Here is a 14,838-nt window from a genome sequence, read left to right on the forward strand (position 1 = left end):
TGAAACGTTAACATTCGACTTCCAAATTTATAAAAATATTTATAGAACATTACTATATTATGTTTGGAACTTGCTATCATAGTAGATTTTAGGTTCACTTGATCTAAACTTGTTGGTGATCAAATCTGAAGCACGAAAAAGAATTAGAAGAAGAACAAAAAAAAGAGAAGAAAAACATAACGTGCAGTTACAAAAAAAAAAAAGAAAAACATAACGTGGAATTAGTAAACTCTTTCTCAAAAAAAAAAAAACATAGCATGGAATAGTTACTGTTTCAGCCTCTTTTTGTAACTATTGTTTCACTGTTTTGGTTTGACGAATGAATGTTTAGTTTGTAGTAGAATATTTATGATTGGCAAAAAAAATATACAAAAGAAACTCTATAAATAAATTCTTGATAAATTAATAAATATGGTATATTAATAAATTTCTTCGATTCTAAGTTGGTCAATTTAAAATATGACACAAATCAATAAGATAATATTTTTTTAAAAAATCTTATATAAATATATAGTTTCATTAAAATCATAAATTAATAATTTATATGTATATATTTTATAAAAGTACAAACAAACTATTGTATTATTTGTCTTATATTCATATATATTTTATATTTTCTTAATATTTAAATATATTTTGATGATATTTAATAAATTATATTTTTTTAACACTAGTAAATTATATCTAAAACCATATTTCAATTATGTTAAAAATATTTTATATACACCAAATTATAAAATAAAAGCCAAGTGAAGGTCTCATGCAAAAATTTAGTTAAAGTATATATATATATATATATCGTAAAATTAACTATTTTAAAATAAAATTTATTTTAATTTTTTTTTATAAATTAATCATTCTATAAATTAATAAAATATTAAAATTTCAACATTATTAATTTATAGAGTTTTTACTGTATATTATATATAGCCATGCTACAAAAGTTTTACGAGTTCAGCTTAAATGTAGTGGATAAGCCTGCATCACTCTAGAAATCTTTCCCAAATTCCACTCGAAGTCTAGAATCACTGTTCTTGAAGCTTACAAGTATCGAGATGTTAAACTCTTTCTCTCACACACACGAACCCACAAACTTTCTCTAAAACTTGCTTGTTCTCTCGTACGTCCGTCCGTATATGCTAGGACAACGACCTCACACATTAATCTAGCTCACAAGTTCCAATACTTCCTATTGTATAAAGAAGTTCATGCGGAAACCCTTCCCTTTGTCACCAAGTTCTAGCCTACCATTTCAGTCTCTCTTGCACACTATCACCAAGACCAGGGGCGGACCAACGTAAGAGAAAGTGGGTTCAGCTAACACCACAAAAATGATACAAATCAGGGTTTGTAAACTGTTTTATTATTGATAGTAGCATATTTGACTGGAAAGTGTATTAATGAACACCACAATCTGGGTTCAAGCCCCTCTATGACCTTTTCTATATTTTTAACTCCTCAAAAAAAAAAAAAAAAAAATTTGGGTTAGCTACTGGCCAAGACTTCATGAAGTGGTTTTACACACTTTCCAGGAACACCCTCATGTGCACGGCAGCTGGAACCCTCAGTTTTCCTTCAGGGCGACAAATCATTAGACCATCATTAACGTAGGGTTCTTAATACATGGTTCTTAGCAGAATATAAGAACCCGACTTTTAAATTTTTTATTTAAAAACCGACTCTTAGCATTTTCAGTTAAAAATTAAGAATCGAAATCTTATATTCTGCTAAGAGTCTCGTCCCGATGCTCTTATGCTTTCGATGGGCCATCTTATTCATTACGATCTCGCCGAGGCCCCCACAGCTAAATCCTTCTCGGGGTGCACGCTAGTGGACAGTCTAGCTAGGTAACTTTTTCAGATAATCTTATCATAATCGAATCAGCTAATGCGTTATTATCAAACAAAAGAAAACAAAAAAAACAAAGTTCACTCAGTTAAAGTTCTTCTCTACGTTACATCCTAATTATAATCAGTAGCCACACTAACATCTATCCTCGAATTGTGTTCGGAGTGAAGAAAAAAAATGGCATCTCTCATTGATTCCCGAAGCGGTTTCTGCAAATCAAACTCCACATTCTATAGCAAACGCAACCCACTGCCTCTCCCGGCGAACCCTTCCCTTGATGTCACCACTTTCATCTCCTCTCAGACTCACCGCGGCACCACCGCCTTCATCGACGCAGCCACTGGCCTCCGGTTAAGCTTCTCCGAACTCTGGACAGCCGTGGAACGCGTCGCTGACTGTCTCCACCACGATATCGGTTTACGGAGAGGCCACGTCGTCCTCATCCTCTCTCCCAACTCTATCTACATTCCCGTCGTCTCCCTCGCCGTCATGTCTCTCGGCGCCGTCGTCACCACCGCGAACACTCTCAACACCGCCGGCGAGATATCCAGACAAACCGCCGACAGCAACCCAACGCTCGCCTTCACAACCGCCGACCTGGCTCCCAAACTCGCCGGTTCCGGTATCTCCGTCGTCCTCGAGCGCGTGGGGTCCACTCGCGGAGTCAACGTCGTCGGGGCTGTGAGCGAGATGATGGAGAAGGAACCGAGTGGGCAGCGAGTCAGAGACCGAGTCAACGAGGAGGACACGGCGATGATGCTTTACTCGTCGGGCACAACGGGGCCGAGCAAAGGAGTGATCACGTCTCACCGGAACTTAACAGCCTCTGTGGCGAGGTTCGTCTCTGAGAAACGGATAGGAGGCCAGGTTTTCCTCTGCACCGTTCCCATGTTCCACACCTACGGACTACTCTGCTTCACTATGTTCACCGTAGCAGTGGGTTCCACGGTGGTGATTCTCCGGAGATTCGACCTCCACGGTATGATGGCCGCCGTTGAGAAGTACAGCGCCACGATCCTGGCTTTGGCGCCGCCGGTTGTGGTAGCTATGACTAACGAAGCGGATGTGATCAGGGCCAAGTACGATCTGAGCTCACTGAGGACGGTGAGATGCGGTGGGGCGCCGTTGAGTAAGGAGGTGACGGAGGGGTTCATGGAGAAATATCCGACGGTTGATATTTTAGCTGGATACGCTTTGACGGAATCGAACGGTGCAGGAGCTTCGATTGATACGGTGGAGGAGAGCCGGAGATACGGTTCGGTGGGGTTGTTGGCCCCCGGTGTGGAAGCGAGGATTGTGGATCCGGATACGGGTCGGGTCATGGGTGTCAACCAAACGGGCGAGCTCTGGCTCAGAGGGCCTTCTATTTCCAAAGGTAATGACGTAATGTGATGTTTTAAAGCATTAACTTTTTCATCATAATCAACTTTTGAACAACTTTTTTCATTTTGATCTTGTTTATATAACTCTTTTTTTGTATGAACAAGTATATTAATTTAATATGACTTCTAGTTTTTAGATAGTGATGAATTTTACTATATGGTTCATCTCATTGTGAATTCTTGGCTTTTGTGTATGTATCGCATATGGTTTCAAAATGGTAGATGGTAAGAGATTTAGCTAGTATATGGTTATATAGAAAATTTGTCAAGAAAACAGTTTAAATATATGTTGGAACGTTACACCAACCAAATAATTGTTATTTGGTAGTTTACTATAATTTTCTTTTTCTAACAAGGTTATTTTAAAAACGGGGAAGCTACAAATGAGACCATTAATTTGGAAGGATGGCTAAGAACTGGAGATATATGTTATATTGATGAAGATGGGTTTCTTTTTGTCGTGGACCGATTAAAAGAACTAATCAAATACAAAGGCTATCAGGTAAAAAAGTTACCTTTTATAGTATATGAATCAATAGTGTAAAATTGAAAAAGCACAGATTGTAATTGTTTGGATTTTGGCTAATAGGTGCCTCCAGCTGAACTAGAGGCTCTCTTGGTAACTCATCCAGACATTCTAGATGCTGCTGTTATTCCGTAAACCATTGATACAACTTTTTTTTTACTTTTAAAACACGACAACGTGAAGTTATTTTTATTTATTTCCTGTTTTGTCTATCACAAAGATTTCCTGATAAAGAAGCGGGACAATATCCAATGGCCTACGTGACACGAAAGCTTGAGAGCGACCTATCAGAGAAGCAAATAATTGACTTCGTGTCTAAACAGGTACCACTAAAATCGCAAAACGGCACCCATTTATATATACACTATAGTTTAGTTATACTTGGGTGGTAAATATCAAACTTCAAACGATAAATATTTATGATTTGATGAGCAGGTGGCACCGTATAAGAAGATAAGAAAAGTCGCATTTATAAACTCCATACCAAAGAATCCATCCGGCAAGACACTTCGTAAAGATCTAATCAAACTCGCCACTTCTAAAATTTGAAATGATCTATTTGCTGGATTCTCACTTCTTAGTGGTGATGGTATTATATTTTTCAATAAGAGAGAAATGTAAGAGCATATATATGTTGAACAGTTTAAAAGAAGATTCTCTTTAACTCTATATCAAAATATTCCATCTTTCCTATAGTGACAAAACTCTTGCGAACTGATCCTGCTGGATATCCCAAAGCCTTCTTAAAAACAATATATAGTTGTTGTATGCATCGTTGATGGATCAAAATTCTTGGATACCTTTTATTGAAGTATTCAAAATAACGAAACTAGGCCAAAACAATTTTGACCACATGAGATAGGTTAGTGGTTTAAATATAGGAATTGGTCTTGTTGTACTCTTAACTAGAGTTCCGGTGCAAGTAATGTTTCTGGCCATGTGTTCTGGTATTGATGTAACCTGGTTTTGGACTAAAGAAAAACTCAGACCGAAGGGGAAACTAAGACCCACATTCAAACTCTTTCTAAGAACATCTTCATTGCTAAGTGTATAAAATGGAATCTTAGATTAATTAACTTTATTATTTTAATTAAAAGTAATTAGTGAATTAAGTTTAAATGTTGAAAAGTAATCAAGGCATTTGGAGCATGATTATTGGGGGTTCTTAGGGCGGAGTTCTTACCGGAATATAAGAACCCGTCTCTTAATTTTTAACTAAAAAAGCTAAGAACCGGTTCTTAAATAAAAGTTTTAAGAGCCGGTTCTTAACTTTTTTAGTTAAAAGTTAAGAGACATGTTCTTATATTCCGCTAAGAACCTCATTCTAAGAACTCCCCAGTAATCATGCTCTAAGTTGCCAAATGCCATTAAGAGTTCTTAAGAATATCTCATGCTATTTTAAGATATATTCTAACTAATAGTGTTTGAGTATTTGATATCTGATAAAAAATGAAACAAAATTGAAATCCAAAGTAGATTATATTTTTAAAATAAAAATAAAAATACATAAAAATAGTAATAGTTACAAAAAATTAAAGTAATTAATATTATTAAGCCGCCAGCAAAATATTAAATCATATACCCTAAACCCTAAATCTTTGGATAAACCATAAACTTTTAGATAAACCCTAAACCTTTGGTTAAATCTTAAACCCTAAATCATACATTAAAACTAAATCTTAATAACACTAAACCCTAAATCCTAATCACTAAACCCTAAACCCATGGATAAACTCTGAACCCTTGGATAAATCATAAACTCTAAATCAAAAATATTAAAAATTAAACCCTAGAGTTTATGATTTACCCAAGGATTCAGAGTTTACCCAAAGGTTTAGGGTTTAGTGATTAGGATTTAGGGTTTAGTATTATTAAAATTTAGTTTTTAATGTATGAATTAGGGTTTAAGATTTTCCAACGGCTTAGGATTTATCCAAAGTTTAAGGTTTAAAATTTAGGGTTTAGAGTTTAAGATTTAGGGTATAGGGTTTAGTATTTTACTGACGGCTTAACAATATTTATTTATTTCTTTTTTTTTGTAACTATTTTTATGTATTTTTTATTTTTTATTTTAAAAATATAATCTAATTTGGAAATACAATTTTGTTTCCTTATTTAAAAGATATCAAGTATCAAATACTCAAACACTATTGGTTGGTGAATCTATAGGTTCACCCGGGGGGTGAACCCAAGAATAACTCATATTTTAATCTATGAATGGAGTTGATCTACCAACCAAAAAAACAGGAACATTTGGAATCTCTTATCATCACTCCTTTTTTTTTTTTTTCTCTTATCATCACTCCTTAAGAGTGTGAGAGCACCTGCAACGGAGGTACACGACGGGTCCTTAGCGTTTAATCATAGGTTAGGAGGAATAGAATAATAATTGTTTGGTTAATATAAGTAAGGATTGTTACGTTAATAAGGATTTTTAGGACTTGATCCTTAGGGTACGTGGCGTTTTCTAAATGGATGGAAGGGTTTACGGTTTGGTAATGAGAAAAATATTGGTCATTCTCGACCGAAGCAGAGAAAAAAAAATTGTCCCGACGAAGAAAGGCGATTCCTCTCTCGACGAAACGAAGGCGATTCCTGCGACGAAAGACGGTGATTCCCGCGACGAAAGACGGCGATTTGTCTCCGTCGGCTGAACAAGGTAAATCGCACCCTTCTTTTGTAGATTAATCGATATAGATAAGTTTGCGTCTTGAATCGATCTCGTTTGAAATTAGGGTTCGAACACAATTTGGGGATTTGTTGCGTTTGTACTTATTATCGGTTTGAAAACGATACTGGTTTGAAAACGATACTGCTTTCATCGATTTGGGTTCTTCTCGTTTGAAATTAGGGTTTCAAAAAGATTTGGGGTTTTTGTGTTTGTACTTATCGATTTGAAAACGATACTGCTATCATCAATTTGGGGTTCTTATGGTTTGAAATTAGGGTTTCAAAAGGATTTGGGGCTTTTTGAGTTTGTATTTCTTGCACAGGTTTGCTAGCTACTACTCGACTATCTGTTTGCTAGCTACTACTCGACTATCTGTTTGAGATTTTTAGAAGCCTGTGTTTGCATTTCTACATGATAGTTTGAGTGTTTTGAGTTTGAGTGTATTGAGTTTGTGTGTTTGTTGTTTAAGGATTACAATGTCAGTTATCTGTGAGACATAAAAAAAAAAGCTTCCTAATTTGTTCTGTCGAATGAGCTGCAAGTTTATGATCATGTGTGTGTGTGTTGTTTGGATTGAATTGATAGATGATGTTCATTGATTAGCATGTGAGCTTATGTTTACCTATGTTCTTACTTTATTATTTCTTGCAGGTTAACGAATATGGGACAAGATTATTCATACAGCCAGCCTTCCTCATCATCAGACTCGATTGACATTACTTCCCTTCTTCATGCAGAAGCTGAGTTGTATGCGGATGAAGGTCAGAGTAGCTACAATAATCCAGAACCGGTTCAGTACCCACCTCAACAAGAGGCAGATGATGGAATCCCGACGATATGCTATTGTGGTGGTGAGCCTGTTGTTGCAACATCCTCCACTCATAAAGATCCCAGCAGGAGGTACTTCACGTGCGAGAATGTGGATGATGGAGACTGTAACATCTGGAAATGGTGGGATGTCGCGGTCATGGAGGAGATGAGCGACTTGCAGAGACAACTTATGCTGCTTAAGGATCAAGGCAATGCGAGTGAGCAGAAGCTGATGCTGCTAGAGAAGAGTGTGTTTGAGTTATCAAACCAGAAATCAGGAGTTAAGCTAGTGAGAGTGAGCAGTAGCCGGTGTTGTCTATTAGTTTTAATAGGTTTCGTGTTCTTGTTTCTGCGTGGTGAGTATATATCCTTGTGCTTTTATCTCATTTACCAATATTCTGCGTGGTGAGTTCGTTGACTATTTTATCTCATTTTTTTCAGGATTAGCTTCAAACGAGAGTGTCTCAAAGAAACAATGTCATTACTAACAAGGTACGCACACTAGAATTAAAGCAATTAGTCATTTAATGAAGGTGAATTGATTTCTATCGTCGTAACTCCTCGAATTTGATCGGTTATAAATGTTAGCGCGTTTAGAAAGAGTGAACTGAAGACTCTAGCTTGCTAGGATTGTACTAATTAGTCGGATTTGATTGGTGATAAATGCTAGTTCTTTGCTTCCTATCTTCCTAACTGCTCAGATTTTAATTGCTTTAATTGAAAAAAAAAATGTAGATGGCTTACTTAAGGCTCTGTGTTGCTAATAGAGCGACACAACCATTCTCTAACCGTGGATAACACCACTGGTTTTGTTAACCTACTTTATAGTCAATCTCCAATTGAAATTGATTCACCCGAACATGTTGTCGAGTCGGGTTGGAAGGAGAGGAGGAAATGGTCACTGAAAGAGGATCAAATCCTCATTGGGGCTTGGCTTAACACAAGTAAAGATTCTGTGGTCAGCAATGAGCAAAAAGCTGGTGTTTTTTGGAAGAGGATTGTACAATACTACAACACAAGCCCTTATCTGGCTGGGACTATACCTAGAGAGCTTGGGCAGTGCAAGCCGAGGTGGGCTAGGATAAATGAGCAAGTCTGCAAGTTTGTTGGGTGCTATGACGCGGCTCTTAGGGCACAGAGAAGTGGTCAAAACGATGATGATGTGATGAGAGCTGCCCAAGAGTACTTCTTCAACGATCACTCCGTCAAGTTCAGCATGGAACATGCCTGGAGGGAGCTGAGGCATGACCAGAAATGGTGCTCCACCTATGTGACTAAGGACGGTGGGAGTCAAAAGCGCAAACCAGTCCAGGCGGAGGTTGATAGACAAGCGGAAGTGGGAGAACCAGAGGAAAGACCAGTCGGGGTCAAGGCAGCTAAAGGTGTTACCAAGAAGAAGAAGAGTGGTAGAGAAGAAGAGTTGTCACAGTTATAGGGCGTGTTTGAAGTGAAAGAAAACTCGCTAGGCATAAACTGCTTGATCGTTTACTCGGGAAAAAACAGCCTCTATCTGCGATAGAGACATCTCTTAAACTCAAACTAATGTCTTAGATGTTATGATGTTAACTGTATGTTAAGTTGTTACTTTTGTGTACTTGTACATTATTAAACTTTGCTCACTCTTGTCTTTTGTGTTGTTTCAGGGTTCAGCAGTAGGTCATGTGAACGAAGTCACGGGTGCATTTAGCGTTGTGAAAGTCTTTTGTTGTTTACCTCAAGTGAATCAAGTCATGGGATTTTATCTATGTACTATAAGTAGTTGTCATGCGAATGTCTTTAGCTATGTATCTCCTTCGCTTTGCTTCCTCTTCATCAAAACTTGTATCCTCTTGTTTCATTTCATGTTCAAGTTCTTATTATGTTTTCCCGGAGCTGTAGAATATACCTACCATGATCAAGTACCGATTGTCTTTAACTACAATTACAATCTCTTTAGGTAACACTGAATTTTCTCTTTTATATACCGAGATTGTGTAGTATATACTTAGTAAACTTGTGTAGTATATACTTACTAAACTTGAGAAGTATATAATTCATTTGAGAAGCTTTGAAGTAAATCTGATTAGTAAACTTGTGAAGTATATAATAATAACTAAAATTTGGAACAAAACTTTGGAACTAAAATATAGAACTTAAATCCAAACTTTTTTTAAAAGCAAAAAACCTTAACAAAATTAAATAACTAAAATTCTTTACCAATTTTTTTTTAAGGAGGAATCCCTAAAAAATGTCATCCTCTTCATCCGATGAAGTCGAAGAAAGACTGGAGGAATTATTCGACGAAATCCTCGAAGATACATACAACGACGTAATGGAGGCCCAAACCTATAAGCAAAGGAAACGTGCTTACATAGAACGAAACCTGTTTTTGATGACATTTTCCAAGGCCGAGCTCCCAGGTTATAGTACGTGGTCAATGGACACATGTATAAGTTGACGTACTACCTCACAGACGGTATATATCCCAAATGGTCAACATTTATCCAATCTATCTCGCACCCTCAAGGTCATAAAGCAGAGTTATTTGCTAGAATTCAAGAAGCAACCCGAAAAGATGTGGAATGGGCGTTTGGAGTATTACAAGCTCGATTTGCGATTGTAAAAAACCCGGCTCTTTCAATGGACAAAGAAAAGATAGGGAAGATTATGAGAGCATGTATCATACTACACAATATGATAGTCGAAAATGAACGAGATGGATACATTCAGTTCGATATATCTGAATTTGAAGAAGGAGACGTCACTAGAAGTTCACGGGTGGATACCTACAGACCTACAAATATCGCTAATATGCTCGGCATTCGGGATGATGTTCGCGATAAGCGTTTACATCAACGTTTGAAAAATGATTTAATTGAAAATATTTGAAACAAATTTGGTGATTGTTGATTAATAAATGTTGTATCTTTATCTTTAATAATGCAATAAATAAAAAATTTAATTTCAACTTTTAAAAAAAATTATTATTTTTTTATTCCTAAGAACTCCAAATTGGAGAACACTATTGGACTAACAATTCGGATTAGGATCCTTAACTATTCAAAAAAAAAAGTTAATTAATCCTAAGGACTCCATTTGCAGTCTCACCATTGCACGTGCTCTAAAAACATTATATAATTCATTCTCGACTTCCCTCGAGTCTTTCTTTATATTATTATGGTTTAAAAATGAGAATTAGGCCAAAAAAAGCACGAACTTTGCACGAATTGCCAAAAAAAACATGAACTTTTGAGCTGACCAAAAAAACACAAAACTTTCATTGACTTTAGAATTAATTAACAATGTTTTCGTTGACTTGCCAATTTAGCACGCCGTCAGCAAATTTAACAGAAAAGTTTGACGTCGTTTATTATTGGTGTTAAGTGAAACAACGTCGTTTTACGTGATTTGAAAATAAAAAGAAGTAGACCCTTAGGTTCGAACTCAGGTTGGTTGGGACAAATTGCAAGGTATTTTACCACTGGGCTAGTGGCACTTTCAATGGAGTTACTAACACATTAAAAGATCTTTAAAATTCCAAAAATTGAAAAAAATAAAAATATTATAAAATTAATTTTGAAATTAAAATTAAAAATAATTTTATTTAAAAAAAAAAAAAAAATCTTCCAAAATTTTCATTTTTTTAAACAATTGCTAAAAATTGAAATTAATTATACACACATAAAAAGATACCCACATATTAAAATTAAATTAAAATGCTTAAAATAAATATTGTACCCATTATGAGTGCGATTTTAATTTTTAGCTGATAATTGTAATTTTAATTTTTTGCATTTTCTTTGAATTTTTAAATTTTTTGGAATTTAAAAAATGAAATTTTGAAATATTTTTGATTTTTTAAAGAAATTTTTTTTTTATTTTTAATTTTAATTTCAAAATTAATTTTATAATTTTTTTTTTTAGTTTTTCAATTTTTTGGAATTTTAAAGATCTTTTAAAGTTTTTAGATAATTTTTTTATATTCAATCAGTACCAAATATTATTAAATGTGTTAGTAACTCAACTGAAAGTGTCACTAGCCCAGTGGTAAAATACCTTGTCATTTGTCCTAACAACACGAGTTCAAATCCAGGGGTGTATTTCTTTTTATTTTCAAATCATGTAAAACGACGTTGTTTCATCTCATTTGAAAACGACGTCGTTTCGCTTAACGCCAACATTTAACGTTTACTTAACACTGTCTTTAACTGTGGGTTCACTCATTTGGAGATTCGTCTGCAGATTTTTTTTGGAGATTCGTCTAAAATTCATGTTTTTTTTTGCCGAATTCTCGTTTAAAAATTGGCCGCTAAATCAATATAGCACACCGTTAGATCCTTTTTACATTCATACGCTTAAAGAAAATGGCGGATCCTTCTCCTCCCACATCTCTCATTGACTCGAGAAGTGGCTTCTGCAAAGCAAACTCGACTTTCTACACCAAACGCAAACCCATTGGGCCTCCCGGCGAATCCTTCCCTCGACGTCACAACTTTCATCTCCTCTCAGCCGCACCGCGGCACCACCGCCTTCATCGACGCCGCTACTGGCCACAGCTTAAGCTTCTCCGATCTCTGGAGAGCCGTCGATCGTGTCGCCGAGTGTCTCCACCATGACGTCGGAATACGGAGAGGCGACGTCGTCCTCATTCTCTCTCCGAACTCCATATACATCCCGATCGTCTGCCTCTCCGTCATGTCTCTCGGCGCCGTCGTCACCACCGCGAACACTCTCAACACCGCCGGTGAGATTTCGAGACAGATCGCGGACAGCAACCCGACGCTCGCCTTTACGACGGTCCAGCTGGCGTCCAAACTCCCGGTCGGTATCTCCATCGTTCTCACCGAGGAGGAGCGCGTGGAGCCGACTCGCGGAGTCGTCGGTGCTGTGTCCGAGATGATGAAGAAGGAGCCGAGAGGGAAGCGAGTGAGAGACCGAGTCCACCAGGACGACACGGCGGTGATGCTTTACTCCTCAGGCACCACAGGACCGAGCAAAGGTGTGCTCTCGTCTCACGGGAACTAGACTGCTTACGTGGCGAGAATGCTCACGGAGACGTCAGTGCACGGGACTTTCATCTGCACCGTCCCGATGTTCCACACATACGGACTACTAACATTCGCTATGGCCAGCGTAGCTATCGGTTCGACGGTGGTGATCCTCAAGAGATTCGAGCTCAACGACATGATGGCAGCGGTGGAGAAGTATAAAGCCACGACTCTGCTTTTGGTGCCGCCGGTTTTGGTGACTATGGTCAACGAAGCAGATTCTATCAAGGCCAAGTACGATCTGAGCTCACTTAAGACAGTGAGGTGTGGTGGAGCGCCGTTGAGCAAGGAGGTAACAGAGGGGTTTTTAGAGAAGTACCCAACGGTCAATATATTTCAAGCGTATGCGTTGACGGAGTCAAACGGTGGTGGAGCTTTCATTGACACGGTGGAGGACAGCCGGAGATTCGGCACGTCGGGGCCGTTAACGAGTGATGTGGAGGCGAGGATCGTGGATCCGCATACGGGTCGGTTTTTGGGAATTAACCAAACAGGCGAGCTCTGGCTTAAGGGCCCGACTATTGCAAAAGGTAAATACGCTAAGGTTAATCTTATTATACCGTATAGTTTGCTAGTGGTAGGACGATCTAATTCAATTCTAATAAGTTTATTATAGCTATTATTGTTACTAGTAGGTTTAAACGGTTAAGTATGATAGCGTTTAGACTTTTTTGTAAAACAAATTCGGAAAAAAGTTGTATTTGATTTCAAGCTTTTATGAAGTTATGGACGTTGCATGTGGGTTGGACTGAGTGTGAGTAATCAAATTTTGTATTTATTGTACATGATTTCGAAATGTCAGGTACCAAATGATTTGTATATGTCAACTGGATGTTTTGTAGAGAAATTAGTAGCAAATGAATGTGTGTAAGTTGAACAACACGACAATTGTTTTATTTTTAAGCTAGTTGGAGAAATTTTAAATTAATTAACTGATACATTTTCTGAATGCATACGACTATCCGTGTAGGTAGACGTTAACTTTATCTTCTCGATGAATGTTTGATCCAAAAACAGTGTTTATACCGGTGTTGTTTGTTGGAATCATACAATAAAGAATCTAATGATAAAGATTAGATTTTTGAAGTTTAGGAAAAATCTTCATAAAATCAAATGAGAAAAAAGAACATCAAAAGACTTTATTGATCAAAGATTGTATTAGAAGAATGGTTTCTAGTGTAAAGTAAATCTAAGAATCCATAAATCATTTGTAAGAAGTGTTCTAGGTCTCAATGGAAAAGAGAGAATCTCTTGCTAAAGATATGTGTCTCTTTATTTATATAAGGAAGAAGCTAGGGCTTCATAGTAAAATGGGTCTAGTTCATTGTCTAATAGATCTTGGGAGATGATGTAAATCCACCCCCAACAATGAAGATGTTTATTAGTATTAGAGAATAAATTAACGACAAAAGGTTATAAATCTTTGCAAAGATTATAAATATCTGAAAGAACAGAAAAATGAAAATCTTAAATCTCTCTTGGTACATATATAACAACGTGATTTTTTTTATTTCTTACAAGGTTATTTTAAAAACCAAGAAGCTGCAAATGAAACCATCAACGCCGAAGGATGGCTTAAAACAGGAGATCTTTGCTATATCGATGAGGATGGATTTGTTTTCGCTGTGGACCGATTGAAAGAACTGATCAAATACAAAGGCTATCAGGTTAAAGATCTAACTTTGTTATATATTGATCAATGTTGTAAATTCTAAAAGAAAAGTTGGACGGAATAATCAGGTGCCTCCAGCTGAACTCGAAGCTCTTCTAATCACTCATCCAGACATTCTCGATGCCGCCGTTATTCCGTACGTAATCTATTACAAACACTATGTTTTTCCTTTGAATATTTTTTTTCCTTTTAAACATCAAGACAACATAAAGTTTTCTTCTATTAGGTTTCCGGATAAAGAAGCAGGACAATATCCAATGGCTTACGTGACAAGAAAGGTTGAGAGCAACCTCTCTGAGAAACAAGTTATTGAGTTCATCTCTAAACAGGTATATTCTGTCATCACCATCTACTTTGTAGTTGTTATTATAAAGAGTTGGTAAAAAATAATAAACGTTAATATTATGAGCAGGTGGCACCGTATAAAAAAATAAGAAAGGTCGCATTTATAAACTCCATACCAAAGACTGCATCCGGCAAAACACTTCGCAAGGATCTAATCAAACTGGCCACTTCTAAACTTTGAAATGACCTATTTGCTAGATTCTCAGCTTTACTGACTGTATTTGTTTATTTTAATAAGTGAGAAGTTTTAATAATGTGGAATAATTTAAAGGAGATTTATAAAAATGTTGAGGCAATTTGCTAGTGAGTGTTTTCTTTTTGACTACCTTGTCATGCACTCATGATTATTTGAAACATTTACAGATAAAAGATTTGATGCAACCAACCCTACAGTACACCTTTAGGTTTAGCCATTTTGGCACATTTTACAACTTGTAACGATTAAAGGATATGTTGTATCACATTAAATTTCTACGAAATTATCCAGCCTAGTTTGGTAGAAGTTGAACCGGATTGGTTAGGTTCTTAACAGAAAAAGTAGATTTAGATATTTTGCT

At 36.7% G+C, this 14,838-nt stretch overlaps 1 protein-coding gene and 1 pseudogene across 2 annotated transcripts; both read left to right on the forward strand.

The window, feature by feature from the left end:
* Nucleotides 1–1,891: 1,891 nt before the first annotated feature.
* Nucleotides 1,892–4,451, forward strand: LOC106410427 (OPC-6:CoA ligase). Of its 2 annotated transcripts, none has more exons than XR_002660172.2 (5): nt 1,892–3,223; nt 3,587–3,732; nt 3,820–3,849; nt 3,977–4,079; nt 4,192–4,442. XR_002660172.2 is itself a non-coding variant. In XM_013850917.3 (5 exons), exons 1-5 carry the CDS (start codon nt 2,026–2,028, stop codon nt 4,303–4,305), a joined length of 1,629 nt encoding a protein of 542 aa, XP_013706371.2. In that variant the 5' UTR covers nt 1,892–2,025; the 3' UTR covers nt 4,306–4,451. The 2 variants fall into 2 exon arrangements, 1 of the variants encoding a protein (XP_013706371.2); XM_013850917.3 differs by having other exon boundaries at nt 3,820–3,887; nt 4,192–4,451.
* A 6,980-nt stretch (nt 4,452–11,431) lies between these two features.
* Nucleotides 11,432–14,662, forward strand: LOC106410426 (annotated as a pseudogene).
* Nucleotides 14,663–14,838: the final 176 nt, after the last annotated feature.

Source organism: Brassica napus, chromosome C7, assembly GCF_020379485.1.
Source record: "Brassica napus cultivar Da-Ae chromosome C7, Da-Ae, whole genome shotgun sequence".
Lineage (NCBI taxonomy): Eukaryota > Viridiplantae > Streptophyta > Magnoliopsida > Brassicales > Brassicaceae > Brassica > Brassica napus.

What these genes read in the sequence shown, in the direction of transcription:
- LOC106410427 (XM_013850917.3), top strand. Translation starts at nt 2,026, where the DNA reads ATGGCATCTCTCATTGATTCCCGAAGCGGTTTCTGCAAATCAAACTCC. An exon ending in TCAAATACAAAGGCTATCAG is followed by an intron (nt 3,733 to 3,819) that starts GTAAAAAAGTTA and finishes TTTGGCTAATAG; the next exon opens with GTGCCTCCAGCTGAACTAGA. An exon ending in TTGACTTCGTGTCTAAACAG is followed by an intron (nt 4,080 to 4,191) that starts GTACCACTAAAA and finishes TTTGATGAGCAG; the next exon opens with GTGGCACCGTATAAGAAGAT.